Here is a 22,625-nt window from a genome sequence, read left to right on the forward strand (position 1 = left end):
CTTGAATTCTTTTTCTTTTTGGTCACTTTTTAAAAGTTATGACATGTCACACAAGTACATAAAACATCTCCCATGTAACAAATAACTGTAAAGTAAATATCAATGTAACCATTACCCTGGTCAAAAAGTAGAATGTGGCCTAACCTCTAGAAACCTCCTGTTCTTCTTGCTTTCCAACAGGAAAAATCCAGGTGTAATGAAAAGAGCATGGGGATATTGAAAAAAAAAAAGAAAGAAAAGAGCATGGGACATGTCTAGGTTCAAATCCTGCCTGTTATGTACTCGGCATCTGTGATTTGAGTTTAATTTTGAGTTTATTTCTTCAACATTTTGAACTTGTTTTCTCATCTGTAAAAGAAAGACCACAGTGTCTGTGTTTGTGGGAATAAAATGAACTTACTTTTGTAAAGTACCTCAAAGCTCCCACCCCTGAAGCTGGAAGCACTGTTTGTGGAGGGCAGGGTGGATTTTCATTTAAGTGCAATGGAATACAAAGGAGATTTTATAAATCTCAGCCCTCTTTCCCAAATGATGTCCTGTCGTGATTTAGCTGCTGCCTTCCCTTCTATCCATTATGCTCCAGAGATGCGCTGTGGGGAGGAGGGAAAGAGGAACAAAACAAGAAACATGGTCAGATGACAGGGACAGCCACAGGCACTTGACCCCAAGGTTCATTTCATTCACATAAGCAAGGTGCCTTTTTCTGGAAGGGCCCTCCCACATCCTCTGATTAATAACCCCCTCTTCATTTTGTAGGTAAGTAAACCAAGGCCCAGAGAAGAGATGGGATTATCTTATAGCTACTTTGCAGTTGACAGATGACTAGGTCAGGATTTGAAATCGGGTTTCTTGCTCAGCCCATACCGGCCTGTTCAGATCTCCGATCCTGAGGGCTCTGAGAAGACATACCGCTTGGATGCTTGTCCTCAACGTTCAGAAAGGTCACAGGGACAGGCAGCTGGGTGGCTTAGTTGGTAAGCGTCCGACTTCGGCTCAGGTCATGATCTCGTGGTTTCCTGAGCTCGAGCCCCACATCGGGCTCTGGTGCTGACAGCTCAGAGCCTGGAGCCTGCTTCGGATTCTGTGTCTCTCTCTCTCTGCCCCTCCTCCACTCACGCTCTGTGTGTGTCCCTCTCTCTCTCTCTCTCTCTCTCTCTGTCTCAAAAGTAAACATCAAAAAATTTTAAAAAGGAAAGAAAGGTCATAGGGCCAGGGCTCAGTCAGAATCCAAAGGCCCATGACAAGTTCGGTTTCGTTAGCTGATTCACTTAGGGATTGCGTGTTAGCTTGTGCCTGAAGGTGGGGCTTCTCTGTTGCTCTGGAACTCTCTTCACTCAGTCCTGATTTCACTGAAGCTCAAGTAAGTTTAAGAGTACAGGGAGGAAGCTCCATCATGGGACATCGGGTGTGACAAGTGTCTGTAACTGTCCATTTCATCCTAATGGCATTTGGTGTGTATTTTCAGAACTCTAATATGTCATCAGTACCTCGATGGACTTAAAAACAAAAAAACAGGCACAGGGTGTAGAAGGGATAAGGGAAAGATAAGGGGACCAATGATTCAGCACTGAGCCTACTCTTTGGTCATTACTTGTATACTTCCTGAAGAATCCTTAGGTATTGATAGGTAGAAGGAGAAGGGGAGGAATCACTGGTTAAAGGAAGGTTATTTTTAATATTTGATAAGTAAGAAATGTTCAATTACTTACACTCATTCATACAGAATTTTAACTTCTTTTCTAGTTTACACACAAATAGGTCTAGATTTCAGGTGGGGAGAGTGATATATTCTGAAAAAGCCACTGAACACGGGTAGGGAATATATTGTTTCATCTTTCCTAAAACAGAGCAGCATTGCCATTTTGTTCCGTTGTCATTAACCAGTCAAGAACATGAGATGAGAGGCCAGACTTCTGATGCGAGTGCGGCCAGTATCCCGTGGGGTTTTAGAAAACCATGTCTCGTTTTTGTCTTTGGCTTCCTCCTCTGGGAAACAACGGCTGATGTCTAAGTTCCCTTTGGAGCTCAAGAGTTCTGATTGGCCTCCCAGTACTTAACTGCTTAAGGGTGATGCATGTGAAGTTTACTGACACAAAGACAGGAGCGCCTGGGTGGCTCAGTCGGTTAAGCATCCGACTCTAGATTTCGGTTCAGGTCATGGTCTCGTGAGTTCGAGCACTGAGTTGGGCTCTGCCCTGACAGGGCAGAGCCTGCTTGAGGTTCTCTCTCTCCCCCTCCCCCACCCCCTCAAAAGATATAAGCTTAAAAAAAATAACAAAGATAGAACTTACTGCTGAGCATAAGATGTGACAGACCGGGTTATCAAAAATCTGTGTTTGTGTTGACACAAAAATGTTCTAAGTGCATCCTGCAGGTGAAGCACAAGGCCGAACATTGCAGCTGAGTCAAAGCTGAATGAATGATATTGCTGCTTTCACTGGAAGCTTAAAGCTAGCCAGAGAGAGAGGATATATTCATGAGTGACAAGGTGGATGAGGGGGGTATCACTAAGCCTCGCCCCTGCCCCTGGAGGTTGTCTCTGAAACATAAATCTGATCGTTTCTCTTCTTTGTTAAAAATTCCCTAAGAGCTCCTCTCACAGACAGGATGAAACCTCGGCTCCTTAGCATCTGAGAACTGTCTTGATCTGCCCCCCGTCTCAGTCCAGCGTCACCTGCCAGCTCACCATTTCTCCCCCATGCTTCTCTACCCCTCTGCCCAGGTTCTCACCTGTGCCTTCACCTATACGGATAAAGTCCTTGTGTCGGAATGCGAACTCATCTTGTCCTTCCTTTCTCCGCTGCGTGTCCCAGTCTGGTCCTTCTCCCTTTTGTATCATAACCTCTTACACCTGGCCAACTCCTGTCCCCCTGTAAGAGTTCCCACAGTAGGTACCTGGACTCCCCAGGGCAGACTTGGGCAAGCCTTCTACACTTTTCCACACATTCCCATAAAACCTTATAGTTCTCCATTAAGCTGCTTGTTCTGCGCTGTGTAATTGTATTTACTCGTTTATCTCCCTGCCTGACAACAACACCGTTGGGAGCAGGACCTTTCCTTGTCTTTTGTGTGACCCCAACACACAGTCTGGTGCTTTACTTAATTAGGTTGACTTTTCAAAGACAAATGGTAATGTTATTTAAAAGCTTCTCTTTTTCTGTGTTTGGTATCTTGTTGGACTGTAAGCACTGTTGTGTTTGTGAAAGTCCTGGAAAGGTCACCTAGAACTCAGGAGGTGAGAGCCGAAGCCACAAGACAAGGGGTGGAAATACAGGAGTGAGGAGATAGAGAATTGGGAGAGTGTAGGGTTGAGCCCAGAAGCCTCTATTTTAGGGGGCTGGGAAAGAGAAGTTGGTAAAAGAGTAGTTGGGGAAGAGGAAAGTCAGGTCAGGATGGGCAGTCCTCATGAGACTCACAGATAGGGAGAGAGTCTGAAGAAAGGCTACTAAATTGGTCCTTAGGCTGCCACTGGTGACCTTCCAAAGAGCAGTTCCAAAGAAAGCTTTGGATGGAAGAAGCCAGACTTCATGAGAGAAAAATTATTTTTATAAGCAGAAAAACAATACAAGTAAGCTTTTGAGAAATGAAGTAGGATAAATGATGTCAGCAAAACAGAAAGGGAACTGTATTTTGAGTAATGGCCAGATAGAGGTAATATTATGGTTTTAAAAATTAGAGCCAATTGAAACATGGTCGTAGACAACAGGAGCCCATGAGGAGGGGGAAAGATGGCGGATACAAACAGAGAATGGGGAGGATGTTCCCTGAGGAGGCGGCAGTAGTAGGCGGTGAACTCAGGGGCACGGGGGGGGGGGGGGGGGGGGGGGGGGGGGTCAGGTTTCCACCTGTGTCTCCTAGACAGACAATTGGGGCAAGTTTTGAGACGGAGCAAAAGAAATGGTGAAGTCGTTCATTAGGTGGTGTTGGAGACTTGACAGAAATGTGGCCCCCGCTCTGTTGCTACAATATTGCAAGTGCTTTGGTGAGAAGAATGACTTCATTTGGTGCTCTTGTTCAGCGCTTGTGAATTTAATTAGGTTGATCTTTCAAAGACAAAAGTTCATGTGATTGTTATTAAAAGCTTTTTTTTTTTAATGTTTGGTTAATTTCATTAAATTTCGTTAATTTTCGTTAATTTCATTAAACGTCTTTTGGAATTTTTGTCCTTAGGGAAAGTTGTCTGACTTGATCAAACAGTGGGCTAGATTATCTACTGAGGAAAGAGAAGCACAAAGACAAAAATAAGGAATCAACAGAATGGAAATGATATACCAAAGGGGTGGTTTAACTTCTCTTGCTGGATTTGATGGCTCAGGGAATTTTTTTTATAATACCAACTATTCTGAGTGTGGTAACCCTGAAAGGGTAGTTAACCTGTGAGCGGGAAGTCTGATGCAAGAGCCAGGGAAAAATGAACAATCCTTGCTTTTTCAGTAGGTTAAGAGACATGTGGCCTTTTTTTTTTTTTTTTTTTTTTAATGGTAAGCAACACACAAAAGATAGAAAAGCAAAGACAGTCATTTAAATGATCCAGGTCTTAACAAAGCACTATGGATTGTTTAAACAAAAGGCTTTTTGTGTTGTTTTTGTGTCCATAGCCAGTCTGCTGTTTCAGCAATTCTATTTTAATTCCTGATAAAGTGAGTAACTTGAGTGGCCTCTATATTTCACTCAGTACAGCATAAAAATGCTACATTGAAGGTACGGTGGATAAGGCTCGTTATCACTCTGTGTACAACTGAAGTCTCCACTGTTGGTTTAGAATCTTTGCAGGCTATTTGATATTGAGTAACCTTGGTGATGCTCCGCTACGGCCAGTGATAGGGCTTTCTCATTCTAAAGTGAAACGAGATCCCCTCCAGTTTGGCTGAGCTGTGGTGCCACTCAGCTGGGGCTGGCAAACTCTTCACATGCTCACATTAATCATGGGCACCAGAAAGCGTTTGCTTTCATTCCAATCAGATTGAGTTCTTTGATGCTCCTTGAATTAATTTGGGGATGTGAGAAGAAATGTTAGCAATCAGTTTTCTATAACGGCCAATAACCTTTAAGGATAAATCTGTCCGTGGTTTGCAGTGAAAAATAAAGCTAACAGTTTTTTCCAGCTGCTTCAGTCTTAATACTTAATTCCTATTTTTTTTTTTTTTTGGAGGTTTCTATTCCCAAGAGAAAGTAACCATAGAGGGAGGATCCTCGTCAAAATGACCTTTTTAAAACCTATCTACATGAAGTGAAATTGCCTGTGGTTGTTTAAAGTCAGTGAGGGAGATATTGGTCCCAGGATCAGGAAGGGAGTGGTTCTTTCCAATACACGTTAATACGTTAGTCAGCAAACTCATTTCCTGTTTGACTCTTGGGCTGATGACACAATTGTGCATTTTCTCTCTGCGGTGCTCTATCTTTCCCTATCCTGATCACTTTATTTCCCCAAGTCCACTGTGTAGACTGACATAGGAAGTCATGTGGAATTGTGCTAAAATAATTTTTAAGGGTATGAATTCTGCAGTTTGCCTGTCATTTTTTATTTTTATTTTTTCCTCCCTTGGCAAAGAAACCTATCCATTTCAAAGGCGTCCATTCCAGGGGCACCTGGATGGCTCAGTCAGTTAAGCATCTGACTTCAACTCAGGTCATGATCTCATGTTTCCTAGTTCAAGCCCCACATCCAGCTCTGTGCTGACAGCTCAGAGCCTGGAACCTGCTTCGGTTCTGTGTTTCCCTCTCTCTCTGCCCTTCCCCTGCTTGTGCTCTGTGTCTCTCTCAAAAATAAATAAATATTTAAAAATTAAAAAAAAAAAAGAACAAAGGCATTCATTCTATCACCATATCCCGTCTTCTACCCTACTCCTACCCAAAACTTCTGGGAGCTTTCTCTGGTTATATCTCACCAGAAATCTCTTGGGCGTTGTCCATGATACAGTTAGGTTTTGAATACTGGATTTGATCCGTTTCCCTGAAATTCTACTGAAACTAATAAATTTCCTTGGATAGAAAACACCGATTGAGCCCTGGACGTCATCTTCCCTACCTCATTCTCTTCCTACCTGCTTTTCCCTCATCCTTTTACTTTTTGAACATATGATTGGGGCCCCTCCCCCATTAAGTTCTGTATCGATACTGGCCCCAGCCCTTGCTCCCCAGTTGTGCTTAATAAACATTGGTGACATGGCCAGTATAGATGAGGCAGGTCATATGCGTTGGGTTTATTACAGTGGAAAGCGTGTTCAATGATAAAATACACCTGGGAGAGGAATGGGGTGGGACCTCTATTGTGTAATCACAGTACCCTTTCAAGTGCTGTTTGTTCATTCATTTAATGAACTCACCGAGCCCCTGCTAGCCACCCACACAGAGTCAGATCATGCAGGGCTTAGAAACCACTGGGAGGAGATTGGCTTTTACTTTCAGGGCCTGGGAAGCCACTGGAGAGGTTTGAACTCAGGAGTGACATAATCTGATTCATCGTTTTTAAGTGGCTCAGTCGGGTTCTGTGTTGAAGGTTCACCACATGGGTGCCAGGGTGGAAGCAGGAGACTGGGTGGGGATTAGCACAGAACTCAGGTGAGAGGTGGTGGCGGCCTGAAGCTCCCTCCTGTGTTGGAGCTGGAGAGGGATGTTTAAAGCAGGAACTCTTCAAGCATTTTAAGGGAGGCTCGATGTGCAAGGTACTTGCAGTAGCAAAGTCAAAGCTTTTTCTGAAACAAACCAGTGTTCTTGAGGAACTAAAAGCAGATGCCACGTTTAGCATTCCTCCCCTCTACATTGACCCCTACCATAAGCTAACTTCATCTTCTGAAGTTATTCTGTGAGTGTGAATCACTTGTGACATAACAAAAGAAACAGATCAACCCTCTTTTCCCCTCGGGCCTTTTGGCATTTCTCACTTGGAATATGTAAGAAGTCTCAAATGATCCAAATTCTGTTTCCATCTTTTCTCCTGTTGTGGCTCTCAGACCAGCAGTATCAGCATCACTTGGGAATGTACTAGAAATGCAAGTTCTCTGGCCCCACCCCAGACCTAGTGAGTCCGACACTCTGGAAGTGGGGCCAGCAGTGGGTTCAACAAGCCCTCCAGGTGGTTCTGAGGCACCTTACCTTGGAAAACCTTGGCTCTGTAAGTTGCCATGTGAACTTGTTTCTCCGTCAGCGAGGCCCCTTGAAAGTTGGAAGTATCCCTTCTGCTGCACTAGCTCATTACAAGCTAGGATTTGAACACATAACTGTTCACATGCAGGGTTTGAGCTCTGGACGGCTGCTTTTCATCACTCTGGCTGTTAGCAGAAGGTGACTTATGCAAATTGAAACTCATTCCTTTCAAGGGAGCTCCCTTTTCCTTGACACTCGGGTGATACTTGGCATATTTCCTGATTGGCCTTCTTTCTTTCTTACCCAGTTAGGCAAATGATATGCTAGCACCTGGGACATTTTGCCTTACATGCACCATTAAGAGAGGAGACATTTGTTTTCAGAACTTTTAGAGAGGCTTGGGCTTAATCATTAAAGCCATGCATTTCCTCTTTATCTTTTTATGTTTTATGGTGCATTGGATGCTAAGTATCATTGAAATGATGACTCTGGCAAAGAAGTGATCTTATGGACTCACCTATGCATTTGTTGGAAGATAAATTTGGGTTTACTACTCCATATATAAACAGTATGCTTTTATGCCATTATAAATATTACTGTAAAACTTTATAAAAATTCTTACTCTAAAGAGGGGAGGGAAGAAAAGAACCAATCATTAGTCTAATACTAAACCAAAGGGCATATTTCTTTGAAATCTATCCTTTAAAATTGCAACCACATTATCTAGGAAAATACCCATATCCAAGATCTATAATAAGTTCATAATGTCTTTAAGATTTTACACAGCTTTTCAGCTCCCTTGGTAGGCTATAAATAACCAAGGAACCTAAAAACGTCTGAACGTCTATAATCTCTTAATCACTCTAATTGTTTATTCTTAAAAACAATTTAAATAAATTGAAGTTCAGCTGTTTCAAAGAATTTGCAGAAAATCCGGATGTATTTTTTGAAACATCCACTGGGCCTGATTGGCAAGGCAGAATGTGAACCACAGTATGAGTAAGATCTTTTTTCTTTTCCAGTGTTGCCAAAGCCAATAAATCAATGAGCTAGAAGGCAACTCACTTCTATTTTAAAATGCGTTTTGGTTTAATTTTCTTAAGAAAGTAAATTCCCTAATGGCTACGAAGTGCAGCGTTTGGATGCGACAGATTTTTCCTGTGTGCTTGCTTGAAAGCTCAAATTAGATTAGCTGTATAATACCCAGTACAGCTGTTGGACTGGAATTGACTTTCATTTAAGCATGCATGTTTATAGCCTTATGTGCCCTTAGTTCTCCACTAATGGACAAAGATAGATCATAGAACTGGCCTTTTCCCCTGTTGTTGATAATCTGATGGATAAATAATTGGGAAAGAAGTTTGTAAACCTGGGTCTTCCCGAAACTTTATACCTGGGTTTCATAATCCATAAGACACATACAGTATTTGTTCTCTTTCAGTCTCCGCAGAAATACTTTAAACACGGATCAAATAATAATGGCCAAGGGCTTCCAGTTTAGAAAATAATGCATTTATTTAGTAGTCATTAGTAATGGCTTTAAAAATCAGTGATCTGAAAAAAGGACTTTTTTAGACTATGGTTCATCATAGGACATCCTCACTGAAGCAGCACCTCATGACTATTATTTTTATAATGAATTTTGGAAGTAGAATCCTCCCAATTTCAATGACCTTGGATTATAGTAGGAGGATTATGAAAGATTTAGTATGTTAAAAGAAACCACATTTAGATTTTAAAATATGGTATGCCTATGTTTTGATGATCACTGGGTGTTATATGTAAGTGATGAATCACTAAATTCTACTCCATAAACCAATATTACACTATATCTTAACTAACTAGAATTTAAATAAAAGCTTATAAAAAATAAAATAAAATATGGCATGTCTAGAATGCTCTGCTGTTGTGGAGTACCAGAATTGTGCTTTCGACTTGAATGTTCCAGAACTTTCCTGGCAGTTCATACCTGGACGCACCAACACGACCCATATGACTTGAGGAATGACAATATTCTTATCTGTTCCTTCTGGCTTTTACTATAGCAGTGCTTATTTCAAATACTTCCTTCATCATTCCTTCACTTCTTTTTTTTTTTTTAATGTTTATTTATTTTTCAGAGAGAGAGAGAGAGCACTAGTGGGGGAAGGGCAGAGAGAGAGGGAGACAGAAAGTCCAAAAGCAGGCTCCAGGCTGTCAGCACAGAGCCCAATGAGGGGCTTGAACTCACAGACCATGAAATCATGACCTGAGCCGAAGTCAAACACTTACCCGACTGAGCCACTCAGGCTCCCCTCTTCCCTTCTTTTTCACACAGCCTAACAAGTCAGCAGACTTCTCACTTTTTTTCCTTGTTTGTTTGTTTGTTTGTTTATCCATCCATTCATTCGTTCATTCATTCATTCATTTATGAAGAGAGAGAGAAAGCATGAGTTGTGGAGGGGCAGAGAGAGGGGGGGAGAGAGAGAGTCCCAAGCAGGCTTTGCACTGTCAGTGTAGAGCCCAATATGTGGCTCAAACCCACAAACCATGAGATCATGACCTGAGCCAAAGTCAGACACATAACCAACTGAGCCACCCAGGGCGCCCCTCACTTTTTTCCTTTTAGCATCCCCTTATCATACGATATCATTTCTTTGGGGACTAGAAGACCCCAGTGTCTCCTCTCCTTCTACTGTTCCTCCTTTACCCTCTCATTTAAGCAAGCCGGGCTTATTAGCCATTTATTTAAGGTAAGAACTTTGTTCTCTTTGAGTATATTTCAAACTCTTTATAATAAATTCAGGAAATTTTTCACTATGTGTATGTTTTCTCTTATAGATTTATAAATATGAAACAATCAACTCTGGTGCATTATACCATTCGGTGATAAAAATGTCCATGTACTTTTACTGGCATCACTGAATGATTGATTGGCTTTCTCCTCCTGTAGATAACAATCAAGCTCCTATTGTGGTTTATTTGGAATATATGTGTCAGTATCAGGACTTTGAGCTGAGTCCTGGCATCTTAGGGAAGTGGGTAAGCAGGAAGAAGGTGATAAATGCAAGTAAGATCATGTCACTTCTCTGTTCCAAGTCTCCAGAGGCTGTCCCTTGGCCTCATGGTAAAAGCCAGAGTCCTTAGAACCCTCAAGGCCCTAACATAGTCTGTCCCTTGTTTACCTATCTGGCCATGTCTCCTGTTCTCACCCCAAACTGTACTTTTCTCTAGTTCTTTCTCAGGTTGACGGGACATACTTTCTTTGCTCAGCAATCACCGCTCAGTGAGACCTGCTACAAATGCTCGTCCCTATTCCCTTCCTTGCTTTATTTTTCTCTTAGAAATCCGAAATCAAAGTGTCAATGGGGTCGTGCTCCCACCGACCTCGAGGGGAGAATCCCTTCCTGCCCTTCCAGCTTCTGGGGGCTCTGGGAATTCCTTGGCTTATGGCTACATCACTCCTAATCTCTACCTCTGTCTTCACGGGCTTTTTTCCTTCTGTGTTTGTATGTTTCTGTGTCTCCACATGGCCCCATGATCTCTGTGTTCTCTTCTTATAAAGACATAAGTCTTGTTGGAGTAGGGCCCAGCCTAATGCCCTCACTTTAACATGATTACATCTGGAAAAGCCCTATTTCCAAATAAGGTCACATTCACAGGTACCGGGGGTTAGGAGTACCTAACACATCTTCTTAGGAAAAGAAATGTAGCCTCATGATATTTTGGTAAAGATATAGCCAAAGGCTTGGTAAAATTGTGGTATCTTGAAGAATTGTGCAGCCAAGCACATCTTGCGGACTTGCTCGCTGGCTTTTAAAAGTAGAAGAGTTTGAGGTAGTTATGGTTTATGTGGTAGATTCCGGAAGCGGTGTCCATCTTCTGAGTACTGGCCATGGGGAGGATCCTGTGCAAAGTTCTGACATATCCTTACCTCAGCTCTCTCATCAGAGAGCAGCGCACTCAGAGTTGTTTGTTGAATGAATCTCATGACAGCTTCCGAGACTGAGTTGAGTAAAGTCCTGGCTTTACAGAGGTGGAATCCGAGTTTCCAGTAGGTTCAAGCGTTGTCCCCTAGACGTCACAGTTAGTACGCCCCCTAGTACAGCCAGGTCTGTCTTGATTCCAGACACTCCACTGCTTCTCCATGTAGAATCCCTCCCAATAGTTAACTTCCTGTTCCTGAAACACAGAGAGTAGCTTTTCATTGCTGTTGCAGATTCCCCACCAAAAGCCTCTCAACCTCATCCAAGAAGGATTGAAGTAAACATGAAATAAGCATAGCAGGGATCCGGAAAATCTGAGATTCAGCGTTATCCCTGTCTGGAAGAGTCACTTGAATAGTTGTTGAATATTCTCCTCTCCCTCCTTGTTCACGAGGTAGGATTGCCCGTTCTAGTCCCCTCTGAAGTTAGATATGGTCACATGGCTTATTTTGGCCAAAGAAATGAGAGTAGAGTCAGTAAAGAACGTAAAGCTTTCTGGCAGAAGCCCTAGGAGCCAGTGTGAGAGTCACCACGTTCTCACCGTGCTGCCATGTGACCGATGAAGACAGGTACTTCCCTCTTTCCAGTCCCCAAGTGACTGTGCTAAGCAGAGTTCCTGCTAGCTCTACTTATACCAGGACAGCGTGCAGCAAAGATTCTCCTAGTTTCTGAAGCCACTGAAGTTTGGGAACTATTTGTAACTGCTGCATATTCTAGCCAATTGTGACTGATTCAGTAAACTGAAAAGTAAAGCATGGAGCATGGAAATTCATTGAGAATTTCCAGCAGAGAAGATTACGTTGAATAACTCCTCCAAGCCTCTTTATTTTATTTATTTTATTTAGAGGTTTGTTTATTTTTGAGAGAGAGCGCACAAGCAGGGGAGGTGCAGAGAGAGAGAGGGAGACAGAGGATCCAAAGCAGGCTCCGTGCTGTCAGCGCAGAGCCTGATGTGGGGCTCGAACTCAACAACTGTGAGATCATGGCCTGAGCCGAAGTCACATGTTCAACCAACTGAGCCACACAGGTACCCCCAAGTCTCTTTAGTAGATAGACTCTTTTAACATGTCTAAAATAGCAACATGAACAGTCTAATATAGCGAAATACATGAAAGTTTGGATGCCAAGAAAGGTTTAAATTCGTAAGACGGTTAAATGACCATCCAGTGGTATGACGTTATTTTTTTCTTCTGTACTTAAAACTTTGGTCTAGCAAGGAATGTTTGTCCACTGTTCTTGCACTAAAGAAAATAGTTTGACATGAAAGGAAAGAGGAGGAAATTTATGGTTGAGAAACCAGAGGATACAACGAACAGTGATACCTTTCTCCAAGCAGTACCGTGAGAACAATAGGTCGGCTTTAGTCCAAATTTCTGTTGCAAGAGGAGTATGTGTTAAAGGTAGATCTTCCATTACATTTAGTATCTCATTTCTAGCCTGTAGCTGCTGGCCTGGCTCGCTCTAAAGTATGCTCTGCCTTGCAGTTATTCTCAGTTTAATGTTGGAAAAGTCTTTGTTTATTCATGATGGCTTGCACTTACTTATATCTCACTCTCCAGACAATAAACTCTATTTAATGAACAAAGCCATGGTTTTAGAAACTGAGAGCTGTTGCAACTTGACAAGAGGAGATTTTCCTAGATTTCCCCTAGCGTTGGAATAAGATAAGTGACAGTGGAATTCGATGACTTTATTAGATTTCAGAAATTTGATAAGAGTGAAAACATTGGTCATCTGCCATAAATGTATGCTGCCCAGTCTCATCTTAGACCCGGCATCCTAATTCAGTTGACATCCCACTATTTAAACATTTCTGTGACGCAAACTTCATTATGGAAAAAAGGGGCATTGTCTCTTAAACTAGGCTCAAAACGTGATGGTGGAAGTACTAATATTTGCCAGATTTCCATACTTTCATGGATAATAATTTTGCAGTGTTTTGGTCTTTTAAGATGTAATGTGTACCCAGTCGTGTCAGCTATTTTTAATATTGCCAAAAACATCAGAACTCGTCTCAGCTTTAGAGATGATCCAGCCCAACAGCCCTTCCTTATTTTCCAGCAAGAAATCTTTTCAAACACATCTGACGGGGTACCCAATACATGAAAAAGATTTTCAATATTATAAAAGCTTGTAATTTTAAACTTATACTTCTTGTAGGGTCTATTAGTGGGGGGAAAAGACTAACTGGAACAACAGAAGGACTTCGTTTAAAAGGGCCTTGGCTTGAGGCACCTGGCTGGCTCAGTTGTTAGAGTGTGTAAGTTTTTTGGTTTTTTTTTTTTTGGTAGAGCATGTAACTCTTGATCTCAGGGTTGAGTTCCATCCCCACATTTGGTGTAGAAGTTACCTAAAAGTAAAATCTTTAGGGGCACCTGGTGGCTTGGTCGTCTGAGAGTCTGACCCTTGATATCAACTCAGGTCATGATCTCACAAACTGCTGACAGCACAGAGCCTGCTTGGGATTCCTCTCTCCCACTCTCTCTCTCTGCCTCTCCTCTGCTCATGCACACACACACACACTCTCTCTCTCTCTCTCTCTCTCTCTCTCTCTCAAAATAAGTAAGCTTTAAAATAAAATAATAAAATCTTAAAAATATATATATAGGGGCGCCTGGGTGGCGCAGTCGGTTAAGCGTCCGACTTCAGCCAGGTCACGATCTCGCGGTCCGTGAATTCGAGCCCCGCATCGGGCTCTGGGCTGATGGCTCAGAGCCTGGAGCCTGTTTCCAATTCTGTGTCTCCCTCTCTCTCTGCCCCTCCCCCGTTCATGCTCTGTCTCTCTCTGTCCCAAAAATAAATAATCGTTGAAAAAAAAAATATATATATATATATATAAAACGGCCTTAGCCTTCACTTTTTATTTTGTTTTGTTTGTCAAGTATTTGAAAATAATGAATTATAACATAAGTAGATACAAAGTGGTAACTTTGTGTGTGTGTGTATATGTATGGCTGATTGCATTTAATTCTTTACTTTTCCATTTCAAGTATAATTAACATACAGTGTTATATTAGTTTCAAGTGTACAATATAATGATTCAACAATTCTATACATTACTTCATTGCTTATCACAGTAAGTGTCCTCTTAATTCCCTTCATCATACCCATCCCAACCCACCTCCCCTCTGCTAACTACCAGTTTTTTCTCTGTGCTTAAGAGTCTGTTCTTTTTGTCTCTTTTTCCCTTTGTTCATTTGTTTTGTGTCTTAAATTCCACATATGAGTGAAATCATATGGTATTTGTCTTTCTCTGACTGACTTCAGTTAGCAGTATACTCTCTAGATCCATTCGTGTTGTTGCAAATGGCAAGATTTCATTCTTTTTTATGGCTGAATAGTATTCCAGTGTGTGTGTGTGTGTGTGTGTGTGTGTGTGTGTGTGTACACTCACACGAACACAAACACACCACTTCTTTATCCATTCATTGATTGACGGACACTTGGGTTGCTTCCATAATTTGGCTATTGTAAATAAAGCTGCAGTAAGTTTAGGGGTGCATATATCTCTTCAAATTAGTGTTTTTATTTTCCTTGCGTAAAAACTCAGGAGTGGAATTACTGGATCCTATGCTAATTCTATTTTTAATGTTTTGAAGAACCTCCATACTGTTTTCCACAGTGGCTGCACCAGTCTGCATTCCTACCAACAGTGCATGCAGATTCCTTTTTCTCCATGTCCGTGACAACACTTGAGTTTTTTATTTTAGCCATTGGTGTGAAGTAATATCTCTGATGGTGTGAAGTAATATCTCATTGTAGTTTTGATTTGCATTTCCCTGATGATGAGTGATGTTGAACATCTTTTCATGTGTCTGTTGGCCATCTGGATGTCTTCTCTGGGAAAATGTCTGTGTGTATCCTCTGCCCATTTTTTAATTGGATTATTTCGGGGGGGGGGGTTGGTGGTGGTGGTGTTGAATTGTGTAAGTTCTTTATATATTTTGGATATTAACCAATTACTGGGTATATCAGTTACAAATATCTTCTCCCATTCAGTAGGTTACCTTTTTGTTCTTTTGATGGTTTCTTTCACTGTGCAAAGGCTTTTTATTTTGATGTACTCTCAAAAGTTTAATTTTGCATTTCTTTCCCTTCCCAGAAGAGACAGACATGTCTAGAAAAATGTTTTTATGGCTGATGTCAAAGAATTGCAGCCTAAGTTTTCTCCTGGGAATTTTATGGTTTCAGGTCTCACATTTAGGTCTTTAATCCATTTTGAGTTTATTTTTATGTATGGTATAAGAAAGTGGTTTAGTTTCATTCTTTTGCATGTCGCTGTCCAGTTTTCCCAGCACCATTTGTTAAAGAGACTGTCTTTTTCCCATTGCATATTCTTGCCTCCTTTGCCAAAGATTAATTGACCATAAAAGCATGAGTTTATTTTTGGACTCTATATCCTGTTCCCTTGATCTATAATTCTGCTTTTGTGCCAGAATGATACTGGTTTGATTACTGTAGTTTTGTAGTGTATCTTGAAATCTGGGATTGTGATACTTCCAGTTTTCTTCTTCTTTTTTATGATTGTTTTGGCTCTTCTGAGACTGTTGTGGTTCCATGCAAATTTTAGGATTATTTATTCTACTGTGGAAAGTGCTGTTGGTGTTTTGAAAGGAAATGAATTAAATCTGTAGATTGCTTTGGGTAACATGAACTTTTTAATAATATTAGTTATCCCAATCCATGACTGTGGAATATCTTTCCATTTATTTGTGTCATCTTCAGTCTCTTTCATCAGTGTTCTATTGTTTTTGGAGTACAGATCTTTCACCAACTTGGTAAGTTTATTTCTAGATATTTTACCCTTTTTTGGTACAGTTGTCAATGAGATTGTTTTCTTAATTTCTCTTTCTGATACTTCATTATTAGTGTATAGAAATGCAGCAGATTTCCGTAATTAATTTTGTATTATGTGACTTTACTAAATGCCTGTATCAGTTCTAGTAGTTTTTTGGTGGAGTCTTTAGGGCTTTCTGTATATAGTATCATGTCGTCTGCAAACAGGGAAAGTTTTACTTCTTCCTTACCAACTTGGATGCCTTTTATTTCTTTTTCTTACCTGATTTCTGTGGCGAGGACCTTCAGTACTATGTTGAATACAAGTGGACATCTTTGTCTTGTTCCTGAGATCTTAGAGGAAAAGCTCTCAGTTCTTCGCCACTGAATATGATGCTAGCTGTGGGTTTTTCATATATGGCCCATTTTATGTTGAGGTGTGTTCCCTCTAAAGTGGTAACAGTTTTTATTGGTTTGTTACACAAGATTCACCCTGAATGCTTAGGAGACATCAGCTGATAGGACCACAGAAGAGTTAATTTGCAACACAAGTTAATGAAATGCAAAACTACTGAGTATTACTTTTTTCTCCTAACTTTAAGGTAATTAATTAAAGAAAATCAAATCAAATACTTACAGAATCCCAAAACTACACAGAACAGTGAAAAACACTAATCACGCTTTATGTAATATTCTCTCTGTAGAAGGAAAGTAGAATTCTGACCATTCTGTTTACATTTTTTTTTTTAGAAAACTTATTAATGTTGGAAAAAATGTAAAAGTATTTCTCACTGAAAAGAGATTAATATGAATAAATCCTTATTAAAAAATAAGTTGTATTCTGGAAGTTTCAGAATTTTTTAAAAAAAGTTTTCCCTTTTACTCCATATTAAGAGCGGTTGCAAGCCGAGCCCACAAATTAGTTAGCTCCTAAGCAACTGAAGCAGCTATCTTGTGATTACATAATGCATTTTTATAGTTAGTTTGACATCCTAAAAGATCCTCATGACTATTTCCATGGGGTTTTTAAAAATCTGATTAGCAGTTCTGGGTTGGAAACTTTATTCACTCCAGCTGTGAAGTAGCAAAGGAGAGTAAGGATCTTTTTTCCCCCGGTTGGAGAATTTTTATCCTTTCACTAAAGTGACCGTTCGTCATCTCCTGTCTGAGAAGAATCACAGATCCTAGTGTTGTTACAGAGGAACTCTGAAGATGCCCTACTTTACTTCGGTGCCATTAGGTGCACAGTTTTGTCATGCTGTGTGAAGGGGAACCCTTCCCAAACCAAACACATTTCACACTCCTTTATGAGCCGGATATTTAAAGGTACCCTGTGGTGAGTGAACCCTTTTGCAAGGCAAACCCTCCTCTAAAGTGCTGGCTGGGTACTAAGAAATCTCTTGGGGCTTTAAAAAGCCACTAATACTTTTCTTGCTGCACTTGCCCCCACTGATCCGAGTAATTACAATTAGCACAGTGGTCCCTCCTCGATGAGAACCGCTGGTCTCTGAGCAGCCGACGGCCCCAGCCTTGCTGCGAAGCAGGGCGCCATGCTTCTGGTTACCTTCCACTTGCTGGTGCCAGGTATTTCTCTGTAGTCTGGCAGACGGCTCAGACTGCCACCTGGCTTCACATTAAATTCCACTCGATGATTATAGCCTGTTTGGCATCAAAGTTAGGTTGAGAACTAAAAATAAAATGAGGGCATTGTAATCTGTGACTTCTCGTGTCCCTTCCAGCTGAGGAATCTATAAGAAGCTTAGCGCGAGAAGTTTTGTGTTTTTTTTGAATTTTTTTTTAACGTTTATTTATTTTTGAGACGGAGAGAGACAGAACATGAACGGGGGAGGGGCAGAGAGAGAGGGAGACACAGACTCTGAAACAGGCTCCAGGCTCTGAGCGATCAGCACAGAGCCCGACGCGGGGCTCGAACTCACGGACCGTGAGATCGTGACCCGAGCGGAAGTCAGCCGCTTAACCGACTGAGCCACCCAGGCGCCCCGAAGTTTTGTATTTTTTGATGAGCAGTTGCATCATCCACTGCCCTGCATAAACAATTACAGTAATTAAGAACCTGGCTTCATATTCTGAGTCCATTGCTTATCTGTATAACATTTACTTTGAAAATAATTTAATTACTCTAAACCTGACTCAGAGGGTTGTTGTAAAGTCTAAAGGTAATCATCCCATTAAAGCATTTGAACATGATATGTAGTGTGTAATCTACTAACTCTTAGTTGTTCTGATCATTTTCATTATTAATAGTATGATTATTTTGAAATCTTACGCCTAGGAAAATATTGCTAGAAAAGGTAAATAAAGAGAAGCAAACAAATTCTGGTTTTTTACGCCCTTCCTCCCCCACCCCTTCCCTGGCCTGTACCCTCTGCAGAATGTGATAAGCTGAGGCGGGATGGCTACCGAAGTTCACAGTACTACTCCCAGGGGCCGACCTTTGCAGCCAGTACCAACCCCCTCTGCGATGATTATCAAAACGAAGATGAAGAAACAGATCAAAAGGTAAGGCTTCCCAATTCAACGTGGGAACCTGGACTGGGTCCCAGAACAGAAAAACGACATAAGTTGAAACACTGGTGAAATCAGAATAAAATAGGGTTTCAGTTAATAATGGTATCTCAATTTCTTAATTTTGACCAAGGTACCATGATTATTTAGCATGTTAACACTGTGGGCAGCTAGGTAAAGCGTTCACAGGAATTCTCAGCGTTATGATTGCAACTTTTCCGCAAGTCACAATCGGTCTAAGATTAAAAAAAAAAAAGGTAAGGTTAGGATTCAAGGAATTCATTAAAGGGTCACAATCAGTCAGTATATTTGTGCATTTTGAATATTCTCTTTTGGGTAGAAAAATTGAAGGTCTTGTTTTTGTTTTTTGGGTTTTTTTTCTCATGACCAAGAACCCACTCAGATCCTAAAACAAGAGCTCTAAGTATAACAGGCAAAAGTCACTGTTTCACAAGCAGTCAGTGTTTCTCAGAAAGATTGAACAGAAGCAGCACTTTGACTTAATATTATAGCACTGGTCAGTTCACTTGGAGATGCTGTGTTACCCTGGCTGCCTTTCTTCTCATGCCATATCTTGTAGTATGTACAAACTACTTAAGGCAAATATATTTTCTCAGTAATAGAAGCCCCATGAGCAGATAAGAATGTAGAGAGATTTTGACTTATATGGGTTTTTTAAATTCATTCTACTTAGTACTATGGACACGTGTTGATTTAGAAACCATTTTTTAATCTAAGAAATTTCAGTAGAATTAGGTCAATGCATAAATGCATTACTGCTTAGAGAACATTAGTCAAAATTTATTGTCCTTCCCCACATAAATAACATCAGAGAAAAGGGTGGATAACAGTTGATCAAAATGGGAAATTTACTACCATAATTTTTTAGTTCTCTAATAAAAACCCAGGTTTTTATTTGAGAATATTTTTTCTTATCTCTTTAAAAGTATGTTCCCGGGGCGCCTGGGTGGCTCAGTCGGTTGAGCTTCCGGCTTCGGCTCAGGTCATGATCTCGCAGTCTGTGAGTTCGAGCCCGCTGTTGGGCTCTGTGCTGACAGCTCAGAGCCTGGAGCCTGTTTTGGATTCTGTGTCTCCCTCTCTCTCTGCCCCTCCCCCACTCATGCTCTGTCTCTGTCTCAGAAATAAATAAACATTAAAAAAATTTAAAAAAAAGTATGTTCCCTTATTAGCTTAGTCCTCTGGGACTCAAAATACACAATACTGTATTAGGAAATACTGTAGTAGGAAAAGGAGCTACCTCAAAATTGATCTGGTTTTTAATTTTAAAGTTTTTTTTTTTCTCATTGATATGAATAAGGAAAATAGAAATCAAAAGGTGAGTTATATGGTGAGGATTGTGTTCTCTTCTTATTTAACTTTTCAACCTTATTGAAATTGTAATTGACAAATAAAATTGTACATATTTAAATCATCCGTTTTCTTTGTGAAATGGCCATCACAATCGGGTTGATTAACATATCCAGCATCTCACAGGCTTACCTTTCCTCAGTGGGGAAACAGCAGTAAACAAGTATAATATAACACAGTGGTGATGCACATTATGAAGAAAAATAAACTGGCAGTAAGAGTTTGAGAGTGACGGGCTGCTATTTGAGATTGAGTTTTCAAGAGGGGGCTCTCCGAGGGTGTCATTAGAGCAGATCTCAGAATGAAGTGTGGGAACACCACATGGGAATATCTTTGGGAAGAGCTTCTGGGAAGAAGAGACAGTAAGTACAAAGGCCTGGGGACCCTAGTGTGGTTAATCCTGTGGGAGAAGTAGCCAGATACCAGAGTGGCTTGCGGTGGGCAAGGGGGAGAGAGGTAATAATGACTTTGGGGAAACAACCAAGGGCCAGATCACATAGGAAGGACCTGACCGGCCGTGGTGAGAACTTTGGATTTGTTGTTCTTGGGGGAGATGGGGAGGCACTGGAGGAACTGAGGTGGTAAGCAGGGTGGTCTGAATGACTATGTGATGCAGTCTGGCTACTATATGGAGGCAAGACTGTGGGGAGTTGAAAATGGAAGTAGAATGGTCAGTCAGTAGGCCATTGCAGTAATCCTGGCAAGATATAGCTGATGTGGGCTGGGACCAGGGTGGCAGCGGAGAAGATTCTAGGCTCATGTTGAAAGTGGATCCTATAGAATTTGCTGAAGTTGGGAGAAAAGGAAGAGTCAGGGATAATTTCGTTTATTGTCTTTCCAGCTTGATCCCTCTAGAATCCCATTTCAAAAATTATTTGACCCCGTGAGAAATTACCCTCTTCACAGCCTCAGTTATCTTTCCCCATCTTAGATGACAGGACCCACAATTATATTCACTTCTTTGTGCATATTTGGAACTCTGATGGCTCCTCTCTCCTTCTGTCACTTTCCTGAAGACATCCCAATCCCATTTGTTTGTCTGTTTTTGGGTTTTTTTTTCTGTTTTTACTTTTATTTGCATGTATTTCATGCAGAGTTTACTCCCGGGCCATAAGTTTTTGTTTCTTCAGTTTCTTCTGGGATATCTTTTTCTTCTGTGCAGCCTCCTCTTCTGTTTTAGGAACAATCTGCTCTTTTTCAGTAAGGATCATCTCAATGTGGCAGGGAGAGCTCATGTATGGGTTAATCTGACCATGAGCCCTGTAAGTTCTACGCCGCATTTCGGGGGCTTTGTTCACCTGGATGTGCTCAATGACCAGAGAATCTACATCTAAACCCTTAAGTTCAGCATTACTCTCTGCATTTTTAAGCATGTGCAGTAAAAATTTGGCACTCTTTTTGGGCCACCGACCCTGTGTCCAGCCCCACTGTTTGGCCTGGGCACACCTACCAACCCCACCATTGTAGTGTGGGAATGGCACACATTGCTTCTGCAAAGTGACATCTTTCAGATACTTGGTGGCTTTTCGGATATGCATACCCTTGATGGCCTGGGCAGTTTCCCGTGTGTTCTTAAAGTGAATGCGAAGATTTGAACCTCTTGATTTGCATGATTTTGTCTGGTTTTCCGGGTCAAGGGAATAGCGAACCATTTTCAGAGATCACCTCAGGCTGCTTACGGAAGAGCCCAATCCCATTTGAATCCAGCTCTACCTCTGCTCTGTGCTTAAAGCCTGGCTCACTAAACAAGGCTAGAGGAAAACACCAGGTTTTACTGGCTGCTTGTGCTATAAATGCCTAACCTCGGACCTAAAGTGCCAGCAGTCCTAACATATGAGCTCATCAGTTCACTCTCCCACTGCCCAAATTATATTTCTCAAATCTCCAAACACCATGTTTTCTGTTTTATTCTCGGATACCATCTGTGATATCTACTGCACTGTGGGGTGAAGGGGGGGCGGGGGGAGCAGTCCGAAGGCATATCCTTTCACAACCAAACCTATTGAACGGCTTGCATCTATGCCTACACCTACTCACCCTTTCCTGCCATTGCAATGAGTGCACAGTCCTTGCTTCTTTTCTGCCCTGTTTGCACCCATGTGCTTAGATTAAGGCATGGCATGCAGTCAACACTCAGTATTTTTTCAGTGGAACGATTAAGGCCAACTTCTCAAGAACTTCATCCCTGCAATTTGCCCCTTTCTCTTTGCCCTAATCCATTCTCTCTCTTTATTGCATCAGAACTCTTCATTATATGAACAAACTACCTTGTCTTTCATCTTGAAGAAGCCCTCCTTTGACCTTTCACCCCCCTCCAAATTCTGCCATATTTTCCAGGTCTTCTTTAGAATAGAACTCCTCCAAAGAACTGTCTAGACTTGCGGTCAACACTGCCTTTTCTCACAATCTCCTCTGAACCCCCTCCAAATAAACTTTTATCCCTAGCACGCTCCTGAAATCAGTCTTGTTAAGTCTGTTCATCACGTCTATCTTGCCCAAATCTAATAGTTAGTTTTCAGCCCCCCTCCGATTCAGCCTCTCAGCAGTGTTTGACATAGTTTACTGTCCTTCAAGTACTTTCTATACTTGGCTTCCATGAGACCACACATTCCTGGTTTTCCTCCTGCCTCACTAGCCAGTGCTTCTCAGTCATGGTTGGATGCTATTCCATATATCTAAACATTGGTTTGACTCTGCGCCTCTGAAGCAGGCTTAATCCTTGGGTGATCCCACTGAGACCCATGGCCTCAAATTCCAGACACTGAAGTTTCCTAAATTTCTATCGCCAGTCCAGACCCATGCATTTAGCTGCTTACTGTCCATCTTATGGGCATCTCAAACCTAACCCAAATCCCAAAATGTTCATTCTCACATCCCTACCTACTCCTCTCATAGTTTTCCCCA

General features: G+C 41.4%; 2 protein-coding genes across 6 annotated transcripts in view; one reads left to right on the forward strand and one right to left on the reverse strand.

Moving 5' to 3' along the window:
* Positions 1 to 22,625, forward strand: part of NHSL1 (NHS like 1) — a 131,877-nt gene that overhangs the window by 73,903 nt on the left and 35,349 nt on the right. For all 5 annotated transcript variants that reach the window (XM_053222190.1, XM_027056775.2, XM_053222192.1 and 2 more), the window contains exon 3: positions 18,220 to 18,347. In XM_053222190.1, the coding sequence (XP_053078165.1) occupies positions 18,220 to 18,347 (128 nt within the window). The remainder of the gene's footprint in view (positions 1 to 18,219; positions 18,348 to 22,625) is intronic.
* Positions 20,745 to 21,396, reverse strand: LOC106982034 (60S ribosomal protein L17-like). The gene has a single exon (XM_053222194.1). The coding sequence runs from the start codon at positions 21,371 to 21,373 to the stop codon at positions 20,819 to 20,821; it is 555 nt and encodes a 184-aa protein (XP_053078169.1). The 5' UTR covers positions 21,374 to 21,396; the 3' UTR covers positions 20,745 to 20,818.

Source organism: Acinonyx jubatus, chromosome B2 (assembly GCF_027475565.1).
Source record: "Acinonyx jubatus isolate Ajub_Pintada_27869175 chromosome B2, VMU_Ajub_asm_v1.0, whole genome shotgun sequence".
Lineage (NCBI taxonomy): Eukaryota > Metazoa > Chordata > Mammalia > Carnivora > Felidae > Acinonyx > Acinonyx jubatus.

What these genes read in the sequence shown, in the direction of transcription:
- LOC106982034 (XM_053222194.1), bottom strand. Translation starts at nt 21,373, where the DNA reads ATGGTTCGCTATTCCCTTGACCCGGAAAACCAGACAAAATCATGCAAA.